This window comes from Miniopterus schreibersii (genome assembly GCF_964146895.1).
Source record: "Miniopterus schreibersii genome assembly, chromosome: X".
NCBI classification, from domain to species: domain Eukaryota; kingdom Metazoa; phylum Chordata; class Mammalia; order Chiroptera; family Miniopteridae; genus Miniopterus; species Miniopterus schreibersii.
The window spans coordinates 74,855,459-74,872,370 of NC_138104.1; the positions used below are offsets into that span (position 1 = coordinate 74,855,459).

The window sequence follows — 16,912 nt, forward strand, 5'->3', positions numbered from 1 at the left end:
TGAGGACAAAGGATGAGCTCCATGAATGGTTCTGAGGTCTGAGTCCAGGGTGTGATTATTTCTGAATCATTTGGAGGTCTGTGCTTAGAGTATGAAGATTCTGAGCTGTTTGGGGACTTGAGGCCAGGATGTGAGGTTTATAAGCTGTTTGGGGTCTGTGTCCAGTTGTGTGACCTCAGATATATCTGGGGTGTGTATCTCAGGGTGTGAAGTCTCTAAACTATGTAGAGGATTGGTATCCAGATTTTCAGGTCTTTGAGCTCCTCCATGAACTGAGTAAGGACTCTGAACTGTTTGGGGATCTCTCAGTATATGAAGGCTCTGGGTTACTTTTAGGAAGTCTGTGTCCAGTACATGACATCTCTGAACAGGAATCTGTGTCAAGAGCGTGAGTTCTCTGAGCTGGTTTAGGGCCTGTGTTCCAGAGTGTAGGATTTGGGAGCTCTTGAGTATTGTGTTCAGGGTGAGGTCTCTGAGCTGTCTGGTGGTCTGAGAAGAGGGTATGAGGTCTCTGAACCATCTGTCCATCTTTGTCCCAGTTTGTAAATTCATCTCTGAGGAATTGGTGGGTCTATATCCCTGGTTCTGAAGTCTCTGAGCATTGTCGGGGTCTGTAATCAGAATTTCAGATGTGTGGGTTACAAAGTGTGAGGTCTCTGAAGCACTTGGTCATCTTTCCTCTGCTACTCTGAACCATTTCGGGGTCTGTGTCAGAAGGTGTGAGGTCTCTAAGCTGTACATAGATCTCTTTCCCAGGGTCAGAATTCTCTAAACAGGGTGTTTTGGGGCTATGAGATCTCTAAGCTCTTTGAGGTCTAAGACTTGAGGCTCTGAGCTGTTTGTGGCACCATGTTCTAGGGCAGGGGTGGGGAACCTTTTTTCTGCCAAAGGCCATTTGAGTATTTGTAACATCATTCGTGGGCCATACAAAATTATCAACTTGCCCTAGCCGGTTTAGCTCAGTGGTTAGAGCGCTGGCCTCCGGACTGAAGGGTCCTGGGTCCCATTCCAGCCAAGGACTCGTACTTTGGTTGCAGGCTCTGTCCTGGCCCAGGTTGGGACGCTTGCGGGAGGCAACCAATGGATGTGTCTCTCACATCGATGTTTCTCTCTCTTCCCCTTCCACTCTTTCTGAAAAAGCAATGGAAAAAAATATCCTTGGGTGAGGATTAAAAAAAAAAAATTCTCAACTTAAAAATTAGCTATGAAAAAAGCTCCTAGATTTATTGAATTTCTAGTCCCACCTGTGGTTGCCTTGGCAAGGCCAGACCAAATGATTTTGCGGGCCGTATATGGCTGTCCCCCACCCATTTTAGGGAGTGAGGTCTCTGGGATGTTTAGTGCTTTATTTTTCAGGATGTCTCTGAGCAATTTGGGGGTCTGTGTCCAAGGTGTAAGGTTTTAGAATCATTTAGGGATCTGTGTTCTGGGTGTGAGGTCTCAGGTGTTTGGGCTGTCTGTGGTTGTGGTGTGGTATCTCAGCTGTTTGGGAATCTGTCCCAGGATGTGAGAGCTCCAAGCAGTCTGGGACTTGATAATCAGGATGTGAAGGCTCTGAATAACTTAGGTAATGGTATCCCAGGTTGTGAGGTCTTTGAGATGTTTGTGTATTTCTATCCAGGAAAGAAAGTTCTGTGATGTGTTTAGGGTCCAGATCCTAATGTCAGAGGCAGCATTTAGGTCTTGGAGCTCTTTGCGAGTCTGAGTCCACTAGTCCACTAGTTTTGGTGCAGCCTGTTAGTTATTCAGAGCCTGTGTCCAGGTATGAGATCTCCGAACTGCATGGAGATGTGTATCCCAGATGTGAGGTCTGGAGTCAATACCCAGGGTATATGATCTATGAGTTATTTGTCCTACATGCTGTATATAGAGGTCTCTGAGCTGTTTAGGATTCTGTCACCTGTGTGTCAACACTGAAATCTTTGGGTAGTTGTGCCATAGCATGTGAGATCTCTGAGAAGAAACAAGGCATAGGCACACATTCTGGTTGAGGGATGATCAAAACAAGTATATTTGAAACATCATCTCCTTGTTCTCCACTTTCTACCCTAGTTCATACTAGGTGCTCAATAAATACTTGCAGAAAATATAAATACAATAAAAACAGATTTTTATCTTTGAATGGAGCAGGCAGGCTTTGGGTTCAAAGCCTCTAAGAGCCAGGAGTGTCCAGCTAGAATTGTGTATTTCTGTATTTCCACTGTATTTATTTCTCTGGTTATTTTTGTTTATGGCAAGTGATAATGGTTTGTTCATTGAGACAGCAATGGATTTAGTTTGCTTTTTTAGTGCATTTTAAAATTGAAGTATAAAGCAAGCTTATTTTAGGTCAAGATGTTAGATGATGATGTAGGTAGTATGCAGTAGGGGTGTTCTAGTCAAACGGCTGAGGTTTGAGGAACATGTCCCTGGGTACCCCAACTCCCAGCCTCTCATCCCCCAACCCCCACCTACATGAGGTCTTCAATCCCCACACCTTGGTTTGCTCAGTCAACAACTCACTTTATTGATGCCCACCCCAGGCTGGGTAGAGCCAAGAAATATACAAGAGGAGAATCAGATTCAGTCCATGCCTGAAATTCAGTCTAGGGACAGGGAGCACGGACACACAGACAGCCACACAGATCTGGTGGCAGGGCACAGTCTCACAGAGGGGCACTCTGGGCACAGGTAGTCAGGGAAGGCTTCCTGGAGAAGACCTCACAGGGAAAGCAAGGGGTGAGGCAGCCATCAGAGCCTTCGTCTTCTGTACATCTGTGGGCAGGTAACTTTTGAGACTGTACTTGGCCTCCTGCCATATGGGCCCTTTCCTAGGATCCACCTCCACAGTTTTTAAGGCTTCCCTGAGACAATCTATGTAGACCAGGTGCTCAGCCCAGTGCCTGGCACCTCATCACCACCCCATCAATGCACATTTTTGTCCTAAGTGCTATCTACAGCCTACCTAGGTCTTGGTTCCAGCTCTGAGTAGTCCCAGCAGTCGTCACACGCCGACGGGGCTCCCAGGCGCCTTCTGTGCACCTCAAGGGCAGAGCTCAATCCCAGTCCACTTTAAGGGCTTAGAGAGTCTGGACTGCCTTCCTCTCATTGACCAGTGACCAGTGAGCCATGGGCATCCACTCTCCTTCCAGTGGCATGTGGGCTTCTACTTCTTGGATGCAAAGCCTACATGTGAGCATAAGCAGAAACCAGTCCCCAGCCCTGCAGACACCCTTTCTTTCATCAAGTGGGCTGGGAAGTCTGAGCTCTGATGTCAGCCTGCCCTGGGGCAGCTTCTACACTCTTGGAGCAGTAGGGAAAGGGCCTGCAACAGACCTCTCAAGCTCCAGGCAGAAGCAGGTAAATAAACATCTTTCCATTCTGGGGTTGGGGCTCACCCCTTGGACCTCCTTGATAGACCATGAATCTCAACTGCAGAAACTCCTGATGTTGAATTACTTCTCAAGGTGGGCAAAGGGTTGTAAGTGCAACCCATAGACAGAGCTGGGACAGGGAGAGGGGATTTCTGAAAGTCAGTCCTCACCACAACCCCGAGCACAGAGCAGGTGGAGATGGGTGAAGGCAGGCAGGAGGCCCTGGCAGTCATTCCTCAACAGGAGGGCAAGTGGGCACGGGGTGGGTGGGATGGGTGGCTTTAGGTCCCCACAGTCAGTCTGGCCTCAGACTTCGAAGGACTAGAAGAGGTATTTGCGGCAGGATTCAGTCCCACACTTGCATTCAATACGGACCCGCTTCTTGGGGGAGCCAGGGAGCACGGCCAGGCCAAAGTTGGAGTCCATGCGGGTGCTCTCCATGTCCACGGGGTCCACTGTGGAGTCACACAGCCAGGGAAGGTGGGAGGGGGGAGGGGACTTGTTAGAAGGCCTAGGTGAAGTGTCCCACTGCCCCTTTACCATGAGACCCAGGGTTCTTGGGGACTGGGAGCAGGTCTGGGATTTGGGTCAGGATGGGGGTTGTGGAGTTGGTAGTTTGGGACTAGGGCCAGGGCTTAGCACTGGAGGGAGTTCAAGTGTTAGGAAGATGGCCAGGGGTTGGAGGTTATGGGGGAAAGGAAGATGGTCAAGGGTTGGGGTTGTGGGGGAAACGGGGTTGTCAGGGAGAACCAGGAGGGTTGTGTCAGGCAGAGGTCCAGGAATGAAGGGTCACCTGGGCATCAGAGGGGTATCTGAACTCTCCTGCCAAAGATCCCCTCTTGAGTGTCTCAGAGATGGCTAGTTTGTCAAGTAGGGGACTGGTTGGAGGCCATAGGGTGTCCAGAGGCTTGGAATGAGGAAAGCCAAAAAGGATTAGGAACAGGGAGGGTTGGGGGACTGGGGATATTTCAGACAAGACTGGAGTCAGAAGTATCATAACTCTCAAGCCAAACATCTTCCTCCCCCAGGAGTCTTGGGAGAAGTTGGTCCAAGGGTTGGGAATGAGGGGACTCCCAAAGGGTAGGCAGGGGTCCAGAAGTCCAGATGGGAGACTAGGAGTCAGAAAGAGCATCTTAAAGCTCCTTGGGAAGGGGTCCTTGTGTCCCATGTCACTGTGTGCCCCTGCCCCCGGTCCCTTGACACCCCCACCTTGCATGTTGTAATCAAAAGTGAGCTCCTCGCCTGCCCAGATGGTTCTTGTGGCAAAGAAAGCAATGCGGGGCAGCCGCTCATCAAGGTTGTCTATGAAGACGTTGTACACCTGGAGGTTGGGGTCACACTGGGAGAAAAAGAACAGCAGGAGGGTGAGGAGGGGCCCAGCCTGCTCCTCCCAACCCCCGCCCGCCTGCGGGGTACCCACACTATGGTTGACAAAGTGGGAGATGTTGCCATAATAGGCGGCATCCACGGTGTACACATCCTCCACGTAGTCCAGGTCGAAGAGGTATGTGGCACCCTGGCGGTCGTAGATCTGGCCCCGCCGCTCCGCCTCCTCTGAGGTAATGATCTGGGGAGAGGGTCATGGGGGAGGGGGGATTGGCCAAGAAGGCTCAGGAAAGCCAGCACAGTGCCTGGTCCCCCAGGAGAACAAACGAGCAGGAAGGCACCCCCACCCATGTGGCTGGCAGGCAATGGACACATGGGAGGCAGTGAAGCAGAGGATGTGTCAGCCCTTTTCATCAGGGTGGGCCTCAGCTGCCCACCACCCATCCCTCCTCAGGCCTCTGGATGGTCTAGGGAGTCTCTTAATGGTGGGCAGAGGCTGGCCACAAGGTCCAGTAGTGAGACAGTAGTCAGACAGACAGAAAGACACAGATATAGTCCCATCATGAGACCCATAATGAGATATAGGAGACCCAAATTAAGGGTAAGAAAGAAGACCCATGGCTCAACAGAGACGGGAGAGGAGAACGGAGGAGAATGAGAGAGGCTGACTGATCCAGGAAAAGAGGGCCTGAGTCATCACACGACCCAACCCAAGAGAAGAGAGCCAATGCACGGCAATGCACAGAGCAGTGAGAAGGACAAAGAAAACAAGAAGAGCCCTGGGCTGGTGGGGAAAGGGAGACTGAATGGGAGACTCAGACAGGAGAGCTAGAGGCAGAGAGTAAGAAACACAGACAGAAGTTTTATATGAAAGATCCAGGCCCAGAGATAAGACCAAGACCCTTGAGAGTCTCAGATGCAAGAAAGAGGCTAAGGTCAAAAACGCAGAAGGAAGATGAAAGAGAGGAGGCAAGAGCTTGGGTAGGAACCCCTCTCTCAGCCCTGAGGCTGTGCAGTGCCAATGACTGGGATATAAGACAGCAGGAGGAATCTCTTCCTTCATGGCTGGGCCTCCTGCTGGCCTAGTAAACAGGAAGCTGCTTCACCATCCTAGCCCTGACCTGTCCCTGCCTCCCAAATGCTGTAGATGGATTCTCCACCCAACCCAACCTCTCCTCTCCATCCCTCAAGTTCTCTCTTCCCCCTGGGACCAACCACAGCCTTCTGGTAGTCCCCATGTGTAAATAACCATGCCAGTCTCTGGGTGAGGGTCCCCTGGTACTCAAGGCTGCCCTCATCTCAGCCTAGGGTCCCTCTAGACCAGGCAGATCTCATTCTCCTCCCCCAGGTTTCTGCACAGCCCTCAAAAACAAGTGCCAGCACAGTGTATACAGCACACAACGGACTTGCAAGAAATGCCCTTTTATTCTTTCTAGTCCAGCAACCTATCCTCTGCCCAGCAACGGCTCTACAGGTAACTCAAACACTCCCCCCCCCCAACACACACATACCCCTTCTTCCCTCCCTCTCCTTTTGTTGGAGACCCACTGCTCATCACCAGCCCCCTTCTGACACTGGATCCACCCTGGCCGCCTTCCTTGCTCACCCTCATGCCAGCTAGTGGCCATACTGTTTCTACTTTTAAACTTCCCATTCTAGCCTTGACCACCCTCCATTTTCTCCACTCAGGATGGCCACACTAGTGTCCTGTCTCCTCCTTGCCTCTTACACCATCACCTTCAGCCTCTGCTGATCAACACCACCTTTAGAAGACCAAGATTTATCCCTCAGGTCACACTGCTCACTGCCCCATACTCCAGCTGTTCCTTCAGGAAGCTGGCTCACCTATACCCCCAATTTTTGTTTATTCACTCATTCATTCAGTGGATTTTTATGAGGCTTACCCTGTGCCTAGTCCTAGTGCTCAGAAGTCAGTGTCTGCTGGGGGAGACATGGGTCACAGTTGGGTGGGGGAGACAACAAAGGAACCAGGCTTGGTCCTGGCCCTCAGGGGTCAGTTTAGTGGAGGAGTCACAGGGACCAGGCCCACTTCTGTCCTTCATGGGCCAGCCTCGTGACAGAGAAAAGAGGGATTCACACATCCACAGTGAAAGAGTGCGTAGGGTTTGAGGAGCAATGGAGAAGAGAGACACCATCTAAAGCAAGCTACAGATTATAAAAGGGCTTTGACACCAGGTTGAAGAGTGGGGAATCTCTCCTGAGGGATACAACAGGAGGCACAGCAACATCTTGAAGAGCAGACAGCAAGATCAGTCTCCTCCCTCCTGGAGAACATGCACTCTTCTTGTGGCGTCAGCTCTAGATGTTACTTCTCTGTGCAGCCTTCCTGAGTCTCCCAGTCCCTACCCACCACAGCACAGCCTCTGAAGCCCTGGGATCAAAGGGTAGCCTCTGCTGGGCTTGGAGCACACTGGGTGGTATCTGAGCCAGTTTATTCCTTTTAGCCCCTCCCCAACCAGAGGGAATGCTCCATAACCTCCCCAGTCTCATCCTCCTGCCTGTTCTGCCCCTACCTGCTCCCCTAGTTTCACCAGGAATGAGTCACTCTGCAAGCCCTCCAGGGCACAAACCGTTCCTGCTGTCTTCTTTTCAGTCCCACTCTGTAAGGGTTGGGCAGCCCTGAGAACTCAGGAACAAATCAGTCCATGTCTCTGTTCCCTAGCAACTCTCCAAAATGACTGGGGAAGATAATGGGCTATAAACTGGCAGCTTGGAAAGGGTGTTGACATGAACAGGAACCAGAAGACTCAGAGTGCAGTTACTGCTCTGCCTCCTCCCAGATATGGGATCCTGAATGTTCTCTCCCTGAGCCTGTTTCCTCAGCCAAAAAAAACAGAAAACAAAAAACTATACCAGCTCTGGCAGGGCACCAATTTTAAACAGTTGATGATTGAGCACTTTATTACACTGCTCTAGGCCTCAGTTTTCTCATCTGTAGAATGGGGGTGACAATGACAATAGTCCCAGCTAGTCAGAGGCTGTTGTAAAGATTTGACAAGATGAGGGATGTGAAAGGTGTTTCTGTTTTCGTTTTCATTAGGAACTGAGCAGTGTTAGGAGGTGTTGAGAGTCCTGTATCTTGTCAAAATCTAAGGTGTTCCCTTTATTTTATGTGCCCTTTCCCAAGAAAGGAAAAACTGCTGCCCATTAAATGATATGCTTCCCTAGCCAGTTTGGCTCAGTGGTTAGAGCACTGGCCTGTGGACTGAAGAGTACCAGGTTCGATTCCAGCCAAGGGTACGTACCTTGGTCGCAGGTTCGATCCCTGGCCCCGATCAGGAGGCAACCAATCGATGTGTCTCTCACATCGCTGTCTCTCTCTCTCTTTTTCTCTCTGCCTCCCCCTCCACTCTCTCTGAAAAGCAATGGAAAAAATATCCTCAGGTGAGGATAAATAAATAAATGATATGCCATCATTTAATTAAACTAATTGAGACTCATCATCACTTCAGAGTTGTTAAAATATGAAGAAAATATGTTTTAGAATGGATAAAACAGGCTATGGTTCTCTGTTGAGTGAGGGTAGGGATGTTCTAATGGAAGGTGGAAAGGTGCAAAGGAGAGGAAGGGCAGCTCACCTGAAGGGACTCTCAGTGCAGATGTAGAAGTAGGAAAGTGAATGCCGTGTCGATAGTCGGATAGGGTGGCAATAGGTATGCGGTGTGTGCCCTCAATTATAACACTAAGTAGGGGCTGAGACAGCAACACCATGTAATCATGTAAATTAATATTTCTACAATGAAATTTATGAAATCATACCAAGTAAGATGAACAGACTGTAAATAGGCCCAAATCAGGTCCAGTTATGTTTTATAGCCAGACGGGTTACAAAAAATGTGGTTTTCTGAATTTTGGAATGTATTGGCTAACACTGATTGGAGATTTACTCTATACTGAATAGTGTTTAAGTGCTTTACACATGACAACTCATTTAGTTCTTACAAGTATATGAGGTGGGTGCAATTATCATTTCCATTCTACAGATTAGGAAACTGAGACACAAGGAGGTAAAGTGATAGCTGATGAGTGGTGGAGCTGGGATTCAACCTCAGGAAGCCAAGCTCCAGGGTCCACCCTCTGCCCTCCGGCCCATTTTGCCATGCTGCCTCCTCACAGGGGAATGTAAGATGAGTTTGGCTCCAGTAATGTTTGGGGGCCTCTGGTGCCATCAGGAAGTCTCACAGGTCTGAGGGTATTGGAGGGGGGACCTGAAAGTTGCTGAATGTGGCAGGAGGGAGGCTAAGAAATAGCTCAGAGAGAACATATGGAGAATAGGAAGAGTGAAGACAGGGAACAAGTGGGTCCCTGGGAATCCTGATGTTCACAGTGTAGAGGAGTAAGGACACTAAGGAAAAGCAGCCAGAAAGGTACCCAGCCAAGGGGACTTTAGGGTGCCTGGGGACTGCAGATTCTTCCTCTTTGCCTCAGGATCCTCTGTGTTGTAGACAGCCTTTCCTTAAGATCGTCAGTACAGTAGTGAGGCTAGAGACACTACCTGTCCTGGAATTCCTCTAGGATTGCCAGGCTCCTGTGGGGTCAAGACACCTCCTCCTCCAAACCATCAGAGGCTCTGGAGTATGCACACATCCTCCTCCAGAATGGTAACATCCCTCTGAGTTGTTAACATCTCCTCACAACTGTTAGCATCCCTCTGAGGTCTAGACACCTCCTCCAGAGTGTCAGGACGCTGAGGGTGTGGACACTTCCTCTAGGCTGTCAGTCCTCTTGGGTGTAGACCTGATCTCCTTTAGACAGTCAAAATCCCTCTGGGGTGAGGACACTTCTTTTTCTTGACTGTCAGAACAGTGTGGGTGTGGACACTTCCTAAGGCAGACCACCAGGGTCCTCTGGAGTGTGGAGAGCTTGCTCTTATCCTCTAGGTCACTCTGGGATGTGGACACCTCTTCCTGCAGATTGTGAGGACCACTCTGGGGTAATGCCACCTCCTCCTTCTTCCAGACTGTCAGGTCCTTTGATGTGTGGATATTTCCTCCACGACCACCAGGATTATCTGGGGTATGGACATCTCATCCAGACTGTCAGGGTTCTCTGCAGTGTGGACTGCTCTGCCTCTAGATTGTCTCTGCCTCCCAGGGCTACGACCCTCTCTACAGTTTGTCAAAGTAGGAGCCTCTCCTCTTCATCAGTGTCATTACTACAGTGTGGACATCCTCAGGGGTGTGTCCCTTATGCCACTTTCTGTCACTTCCCAATCATAGCAACCCCTAAGAAACCTGTGGAAATACAGAGGAATTTGGGATTGTCACCATGACAGGGCATACTCTGGATTTAAAAGGTCCAGGTCCAGGGATGTTAAACGTTCCTCAATGCATGAGATGGTCCTACATAATCAAGAACTGCCCCACCCCAAAAACCCACTGCCTTCCACCTTTGAATGTAACACTGCAGTTGCAGACACTTGCTAGTTATTCACCCAAATCCCTTGTTTTCTACCTGGGCATATAGCTAAATCATACTTCTCAGCCTCCCCTGCATGGAGTTAAGGCCAGTGATTTGGTTCCAGCCAGTGGATGTGGACAGAAGTGATATATGTGCACTGCATCCAGGCCTGGCCCATTAGAAACCTCCCCTTCTCCCCCTACTCTTGGCCCACTTTACCAGGCAAGGCTGAGGACCAGAGGCAGCTCCAAGGCTCTCAGGCATGGCAAAGGCAAAGAAGGAAAGAGCCTACGTGGCCAGGCCACTGTGTAGAAGGATACTACCCAAACACCTACGCTAGAGTGTTACAGGAACAAACAGACTTCTAATGTGCAAAGCCACTAAGACTTGTGAGTTGTTTGGCACAGCAACTAGCCTGCCTAATATAGCTGGTCTTTCCACAGTGTCCTGCAAGTCTAGAGGAGGAAGCAGCCAACCTCCACAAGGCATGTCTATGTCCTACTCCAGACTGTGTTCCTTTTGTGCAGATTAGTAAAAGGTGCTCTTTTCGGGAAGACACTGCTTAGCAATAAGCTGGACCCTTGTAAAATGAGAAGTGCCTTTTCAGGTGATGCAACTCTGTGCAGACCACATGGCCCATTAAAAAAACACTGCCTGGACTTCAGTTCCCACTCTCCTCTTTGCCAGGTACCCTTATGAAATCAACTCAGTCTGAAAGTGTTTCAATATGCTTTTAACTACCAGCTTAGAATACTCTCCCCCGCAAGGATATCCCTAGCACTTGGGTTAAACACCCCACCACCACCTTTTCCACAGGAAAAGCAGGGAAGTTGCAGGCACACTGTGATGAGAGCCGGGCACACACAGTGGGAACACAAGGTGGGAAGAGCTGCACACACACGCATGGTCCTGTCTCCCTACCTCTCCCACGTACTCCATGACGAAGCTGTTCTTGCGGATCTTCTCCAGTGTGCGGACACCCCAGCCACGCCCATCATCCGTGCGGAAGATGCAGAGGTTGTAGCGGATGCCCTTCTGTACCACGCGGTTGGGGCAGTCATAGCCACAGCGGCAACGGGAGTTGCACTCATAGATGGGCAGCCCAGCTCGCAGCCGCACCTGGCCCTGGTCATTGTAGGCAAACTTGTGCAGTGATGCCCCAGGACAGCAGCCTCCAGCAGGTGCCCACAGGCAGTCCTGGCACTCACAGCCCACAGCAACCTGGTTGAGGGTAATACCCTCACCAACACGGTACTCATTGATGTATACAAAGGCCCGCGGGGGGCCATCCAGATCCACCTCATTCTCCACAGTGATACGTCCCAGATGGTTTCGCTTGGCATTGAGCTCCTGCTCCCAGAGCTGGAGTGCCCGCCTCTGCTTGGCCTTCTGTACCAGGTAGCTGGCCAAGCTTGGGTCCAGGTGCCGGGGGGGCTTTGACCGATGGTGCCGCCGAAGCAACTCTTGTTCTAAGTCCTTGTGGAACTGCTTGAGAATGCGCACACACTTGAGATTCTGCCGTGGCTCCCAGGTGCTCTCTGACTCTGGGTATCCACGCCATTTTACCAGGTAATACTCCTGTTCCTGTTGGGGGGACCAGGGGGACGGGGCCACCATAAGTGGTGAGACCCTTGGGCCAGCCCTCATGGGACTTCCATTCCAAAACCAATGAATAACACCCAAACTACTCCCCACCCTTTTCTGGAATGACTCCATGCATTGGTTAAAAAGCACAAGCTCTAAAGCCAGGATCACTAGGTTCAAATTCTGCTAAATTACAAATCCTGCTACTCATACGATCTGTCTAAATTCCACGTTTTTAAAAAATAATTTTTACAAGATTTTTCATTGATTTTTTAGAGAAAGAGGAAAGGAGAGGGAAAGAGAGAAACATAGATGTGAGAGCGAGACATCGACTGGCCGCCTCCTGCACACCCCCCACCAGGGATCGAACCCATAACCCAGGCATGCACCCAGACCGGGAATCAAACTAGCAACCTTTCAGCGCACGGGATGATGCCCAACAAACTGAACCACACTGGCTAAGGCTAAATTCCAAATTTTAATCTCCTAAACCCACTCCCTTCTCTGTCTTCCCCATCATCAGTTCCCTCCTGCTAGCTATGCAGGCCCCAACTCTTGGAGTCATCCTTGACTCCTTTCTCTAAAGCACTCCTCACATCCGCCCTCAGCAAATCCTGCTAGCCCCACCTTCAGAATACATCCAGAATCCAACCACTTCGAACCATCATCACTGCCACCACCTTCATCACTCATCTGCACTGCAGAAGTAGCCTCCTCACTGGTCCCCTTGCTTCCACCCTTGCCTCTATAGTCTGTTCTCCAAACAGCAGCCAGAGGGACCTTTTCTTGCTGAAAGGCGGCTATAGGACACAGTTTAACTACACAGATTCTAGTTAGACACCCTAGATACAAATTCTGAGCCTGTCATTCCCTATCTGTGGCCTTGGACAAGTTATTTAATTTTGCTGAGCCTTAGTTTCCTCATCTGTAAATAAGGAAAAAAAGCTAGAAAAAATTTTTTTAGCATTCATTATGTAGCATATACTGTTCTAAGTAGCTTACCTGTATTATTAACTAATTTAATCCTCACAACTCTTTATGAGGTAGATACTACTAAGCATCCCTACTTTACAGATGAGGAAAATAAAGTACAGAGAATTTGCATAAATACCCTAGAGTTACACGACCAGGATCTGAACCCAAGCATGCTAGCTCTAGTCTGTTCTCGTAACTATCCTGCCATTACCTCCTCTGGCCATGATAACAGTTCTCATTTCAGTATTGTTGGGGGGATTAAATGAGTTTCTGACGGGAAGTGCCTTGTACACTGAAAGTGCTCAATAACCATTAGCTATCCTCATCCCCACTCCTGGGCTCAGCAGCTCAACTGGTTTGTATTCTTAGGGAGGTGGGAGGAGAAACTTATTTGGGGATTCATCGTGGCTCCTGCCTCCCTCAGAAAGTCACTTGGTTTCCCTACCAGTAAGACAGGAACAAGAAGAGGGTCTATTAATCCTACTTTTTTAAGATCAGAGAAGAAAATTCCCTTTGGAATCAAATGCAGACCGTGGGGGCAAGGGGACAGGAAGCCAGCTTCCTTGAGGCACCCCTGCCTGGCCACGGTCACCCCAGACTCACGCGGATCTTCTTATAATCACACAGGTACTCGACTTCAAAGTCATAGAGATTCCTTTTGGAGATGCCAAGGGCAGGGCATGAGAGCTTGGCCAAGCGGCACAGGTCCTGTAGCTGATTCCAAGAAGATTTGCAATACACACTGCAGCCTAGAACACAAAAACATTACTGGGTATACTGGCAAGTCCAGGACTCAAAGAGCACCCTAAGTCCTCCCTGAAACTTCCCAAGGACTGCCTCAGAGTCAGTGAAATTTAATCCACAGGTCTTCCCAATGGTAAGATCTTTCTACCACAAAAATGTGCCAGTTTCTTCAACCCCAGTGCTCACCATCCAAGGCTACCCCTTAAGCAGCAGACCTCAAAGTGGGATCTCCTGCATGGATTGTCCTAAAGAAATCTATTCCCAGAGCTCCCAACTCCCTCTATATTGTTCCTAAAACTGCCTGCAAAACCAGCCTAGCATTCAGGACCTAATCCTCTCCTCCGCACTTGCAAAAAGCGAACAACCCCCCATCTCAGTAGGGAGCACTGCCCCAAGGGCATAGGTGGGATGAGGTTAAAACCTTGAGGGCACCACACAAACTGGAAAGACTGGTCAGCAAGCCCTGATCTGAAATCGCTGGGGCCAGATGTGTTATGGAATTGAGTTTTCTATTTTATTTTACAAGTGTAGTTCTAAGTATATCCCATACATTAACATCCCCAATGTGGTCAGGGGCTTCAAGCCATAATCAAACACTTTAATAGTTCTGCAGCAAAAGTCTGAATTTTCACATTAAATAGGAGAAAGATGCAAGATAGAGCCACTGAATGTCCCACCTTATAGTCTAGTTTTGTCACTGAATGGTACCAAACTTAAGTTTTCTGAGCTTTTTAAATTTCGGAATTATGAATAAGATTGTGGACTGGTGTTAAATTACAGGAAGCCTCCTTGAATGATTAGTCTGGGTGCCTTAAACCCACAAGGTGTATTTTTTCACACTGCATTTTGACTTTCTCAGCCTCATCCACATTTCTGTGAAGGGTAAATCTTGCCCAAAGGAATTCAGGAACAGGCAAAACAGTAATAGATTAGTGACAATGATTCTTTAAATATACCTGGGATGTTTCTGGGGCTACCAAAAATTTTCAAGAAACAGATTTTTTTTTAAGGCCTTCTGATTCAAAGATTCAAAGCACATTCTTAATGTGCTTCAGAAGCCATTTTATCAGATCATTTCAGAGAACACTTATTCCAAATGTAGTCAGCCAGTCCTCATCCTATTAATATTTTCTACCTCTCATTTTAAAAATGAAACATTTAAACTCATGATGAAATGCTCTAGATGTCAACCTAAAAATGTCTAAGAGCTTTGCAACATTATGTCGTCTGCACTACCCCGCCCCCCCACACACACACACACTTAGGCAGGCCTAGTGGAGACTCAGCCAGAGCCCACGCCTTCCTCCCTGTGACGTCTCTCCCTTTCAAACCCCTTAACTTGTATTTGAAACCCCACTAAATTGGTCCCAACTCACATCTCCAGCTGCTGGTGCCGCACTGACCACAGGTGGAATCTCCTATCCCTTAGAGGTTCCTCTCCCCCCCCCGGGACACTTGTGGAACCCATCCTCCCCGCAGCTTTCCTTACCCAGAGGAGACCACCCCCCAATATACTGAGAAAATCACCCCTTTCTTCCCTGCACACAGGGGGGTCCAGCTCTCCCATTCCGGAAGCCCCTGCCCCTCTTTCTGACGGAGTCCTCTCTACTGCAGACCCTTCCCTCATCAGGCTGAGAGGAGATACCCTTAACACAAGATTCCTCTATCGCCCAGCCCCACTCTGAAAATGAGATTCGTCCCCTCCCCTTCCCTCTCCTTCCGGCGTCTTGCGTGGACACCAAGCGGGTAACGGTCACCGGCGGCCGATTTTCCCGCGCGCGGGCGCGGCCTTCCCGAACCAGCTGCCTCCCCCCGCGCGCGCAAGCGAGAGCGCGCACGCGCTGTCCAGTAGCTTTTAGAGGCGCGCGCCCCCCTCCCCAGTCCCCACTTCGCCCCGCGCCCGCTGCCTTCCGAAGCACGCGCCCCCTCCTCTCAGCCCCGCCCTGCCTCGCACACCAGGCCCGCGCTCCCCGAGCCCCAGCCTTTCAGCGCTGGGCTTCCGGCTCCCAGCTCCGTGGCTTTGGACGCCTGGGCCCCGAGCCCGCGACGCTACCCCTCCAGCCCACGCAGCCCGGCCAGTAGGCCGGCGCTGCTGCCACCACTACTTCACCTTTTAAATTTTCCGCCATCTTTCCCCACGGCTAACGACATTCGGGCCTAACCGGCCTCGCGAGAAGAGCCCTCGCGCGGGCGTGGCCGAGAACGCGCAGCCTATTGGCCGCACCGTTCCGCGAGCAGTGCCCGCGCGGACCAACAGGCGAGCCGTGACCGGACCCCTCCCGCCACTCTGCTCGGTCCCGAAGGCGGGTGCTCGCCGGCGCTTTCCCAGCGTGCGTCTGGGCGGCTGAAGCGGCGGCAGCAGCGGCTACGGAGGTTGCTGGAGGCCCTGCCCGTCCGCCGGTCTGTCTGTCACGCTGTCAGCCAATCCTGTTGTCAGCCAGCCAGACCGGGGCGGCAGGGGATGGGGTGGCGGTGGCGGAAATCCTCCGTTCTGTCAGACCCCCAATTACCACCCTCAGGCGGCCCGTCACATTTTAATCCCGAACAGGCCGTGACTCCGCTCCTGCGGTGGACTATGGTCCCAGACTGCTGCTGAGGCTCAAAATCACTCCAGACTCAAATCACACAATGGGTCAGTCATCACAACTGCCTAGCCAGACACTTCCAGCCATGCCTGCCATTCACTTCAGTCACCAGTAACAGCCATCCGCGTGCAACCCCCACCCATCCACCCCGCGCCAGCGGCAAGTCCCTAGAGGCGGACATGCTGCGCTTACTAACAGCCACACTGCTAGTCAGCCTGTCACTGCCCCAGACGGTCCCTTCTTCACTGGCAGTCACTCAAGCAACGGTTTCTCTGGCTACCCTTGCCCTGGCACCTGCTCTGAATCCCCCTGGGCAAATCATCTCATTCCTCCTCAGGAAACCCCAGACACCAGCCATGCCCTCAGGCAGGCTATGATTAGGTCAGGCCTGGCTGGCATTTGGCATTGTCAGCATCTCATGTAGCCCTGTCAGGCAGTCACACTATCCACCATCAGTTGTCAATGACTGTCATTACCCCCTCATTCCGACCATGATCAGGTAGTTTATTCCCTCAGAGCAAATAGTCACAGAAACTAAAGGTAGCATTAAGCCTGCACACCACCTGTCAGTGGGTTAGCAGTCCGTCCTTTCTCAGGGAGGCATACCCTACATTGGACAGTCAGTCAGTATCTTCTGACCCATCAGTGCAGCTGTGATTCTAACCTCATACAGTAATCGAGTCAGGCAGCTACACTGCTCTTTCAGTTGGTCAGCTGGCTTGTGACTCGTTCTGTCCACCCCTCATCATATTGTCAGTCAGCCAGGTAGCCATGCTCAGCATACAACTGAGCATATGGTCTGCCAAGCATGCTGATTCCGGCGGGGTGGAAGGTCAGTCACCTGAGACAGCTACGTATCAGAGGGCCACAGATCTGTCCATCAGCCAGCCTGAAATTCCCTCAGGGTAGCCCTCCTTTACACAT

General features: G+C 50.6%; 1 protein-coding gene across 3 annotated transcripts; it reads right to left on the reverse strand.

Moving 5' to 3' along the window:
- Nucleotides 1–2,484: 2,484 nt before the first annotated feature.
- On the reverse strand, nt 2,485–15,678 carry SUV39H1 (SUV39H1 histone lysine methyltransferase). Of its 3 annotated transcripts, XM_081126526.1 has the most exons (8): nt 15,514–15,678; nt 13,263–13,408; nt 11,022–11,684; nt 4,774–4,920; nt 4,563–4,692; nt 3,729–3,808; nt 2,945–3,151; nt 2,485–2,754 (listed from the first exon to the last, which is right to left on the reverse strand). In XM_081126526.1, exons 1-7 carry the CDS (start codon nt 15,530–15,532, stop codon nt 3,146–3,148), a joined length of 1,191 nt encoding a protein of 396 aa, XP_080982652.1. In that variant the 5' UTR covers nt 15,533–15,678; the 3' UTR covers nt 2,485–2,754; nt 2,945–3,145. The 3 variants fall into 3 exon arrangements, with proteins under 3 accessions (XP_080982652.1, XP_080982650.1, XP_080982651.1); XM_081126524.1 differs by having other exon boundaries at nt 2,485–3,165; XM_081126525.1 differs by having other exon boundaries at nt 2,491–3,808.
- Nucleotides 15,679–16,912: the final 1,234 nt, after the last annotated feature.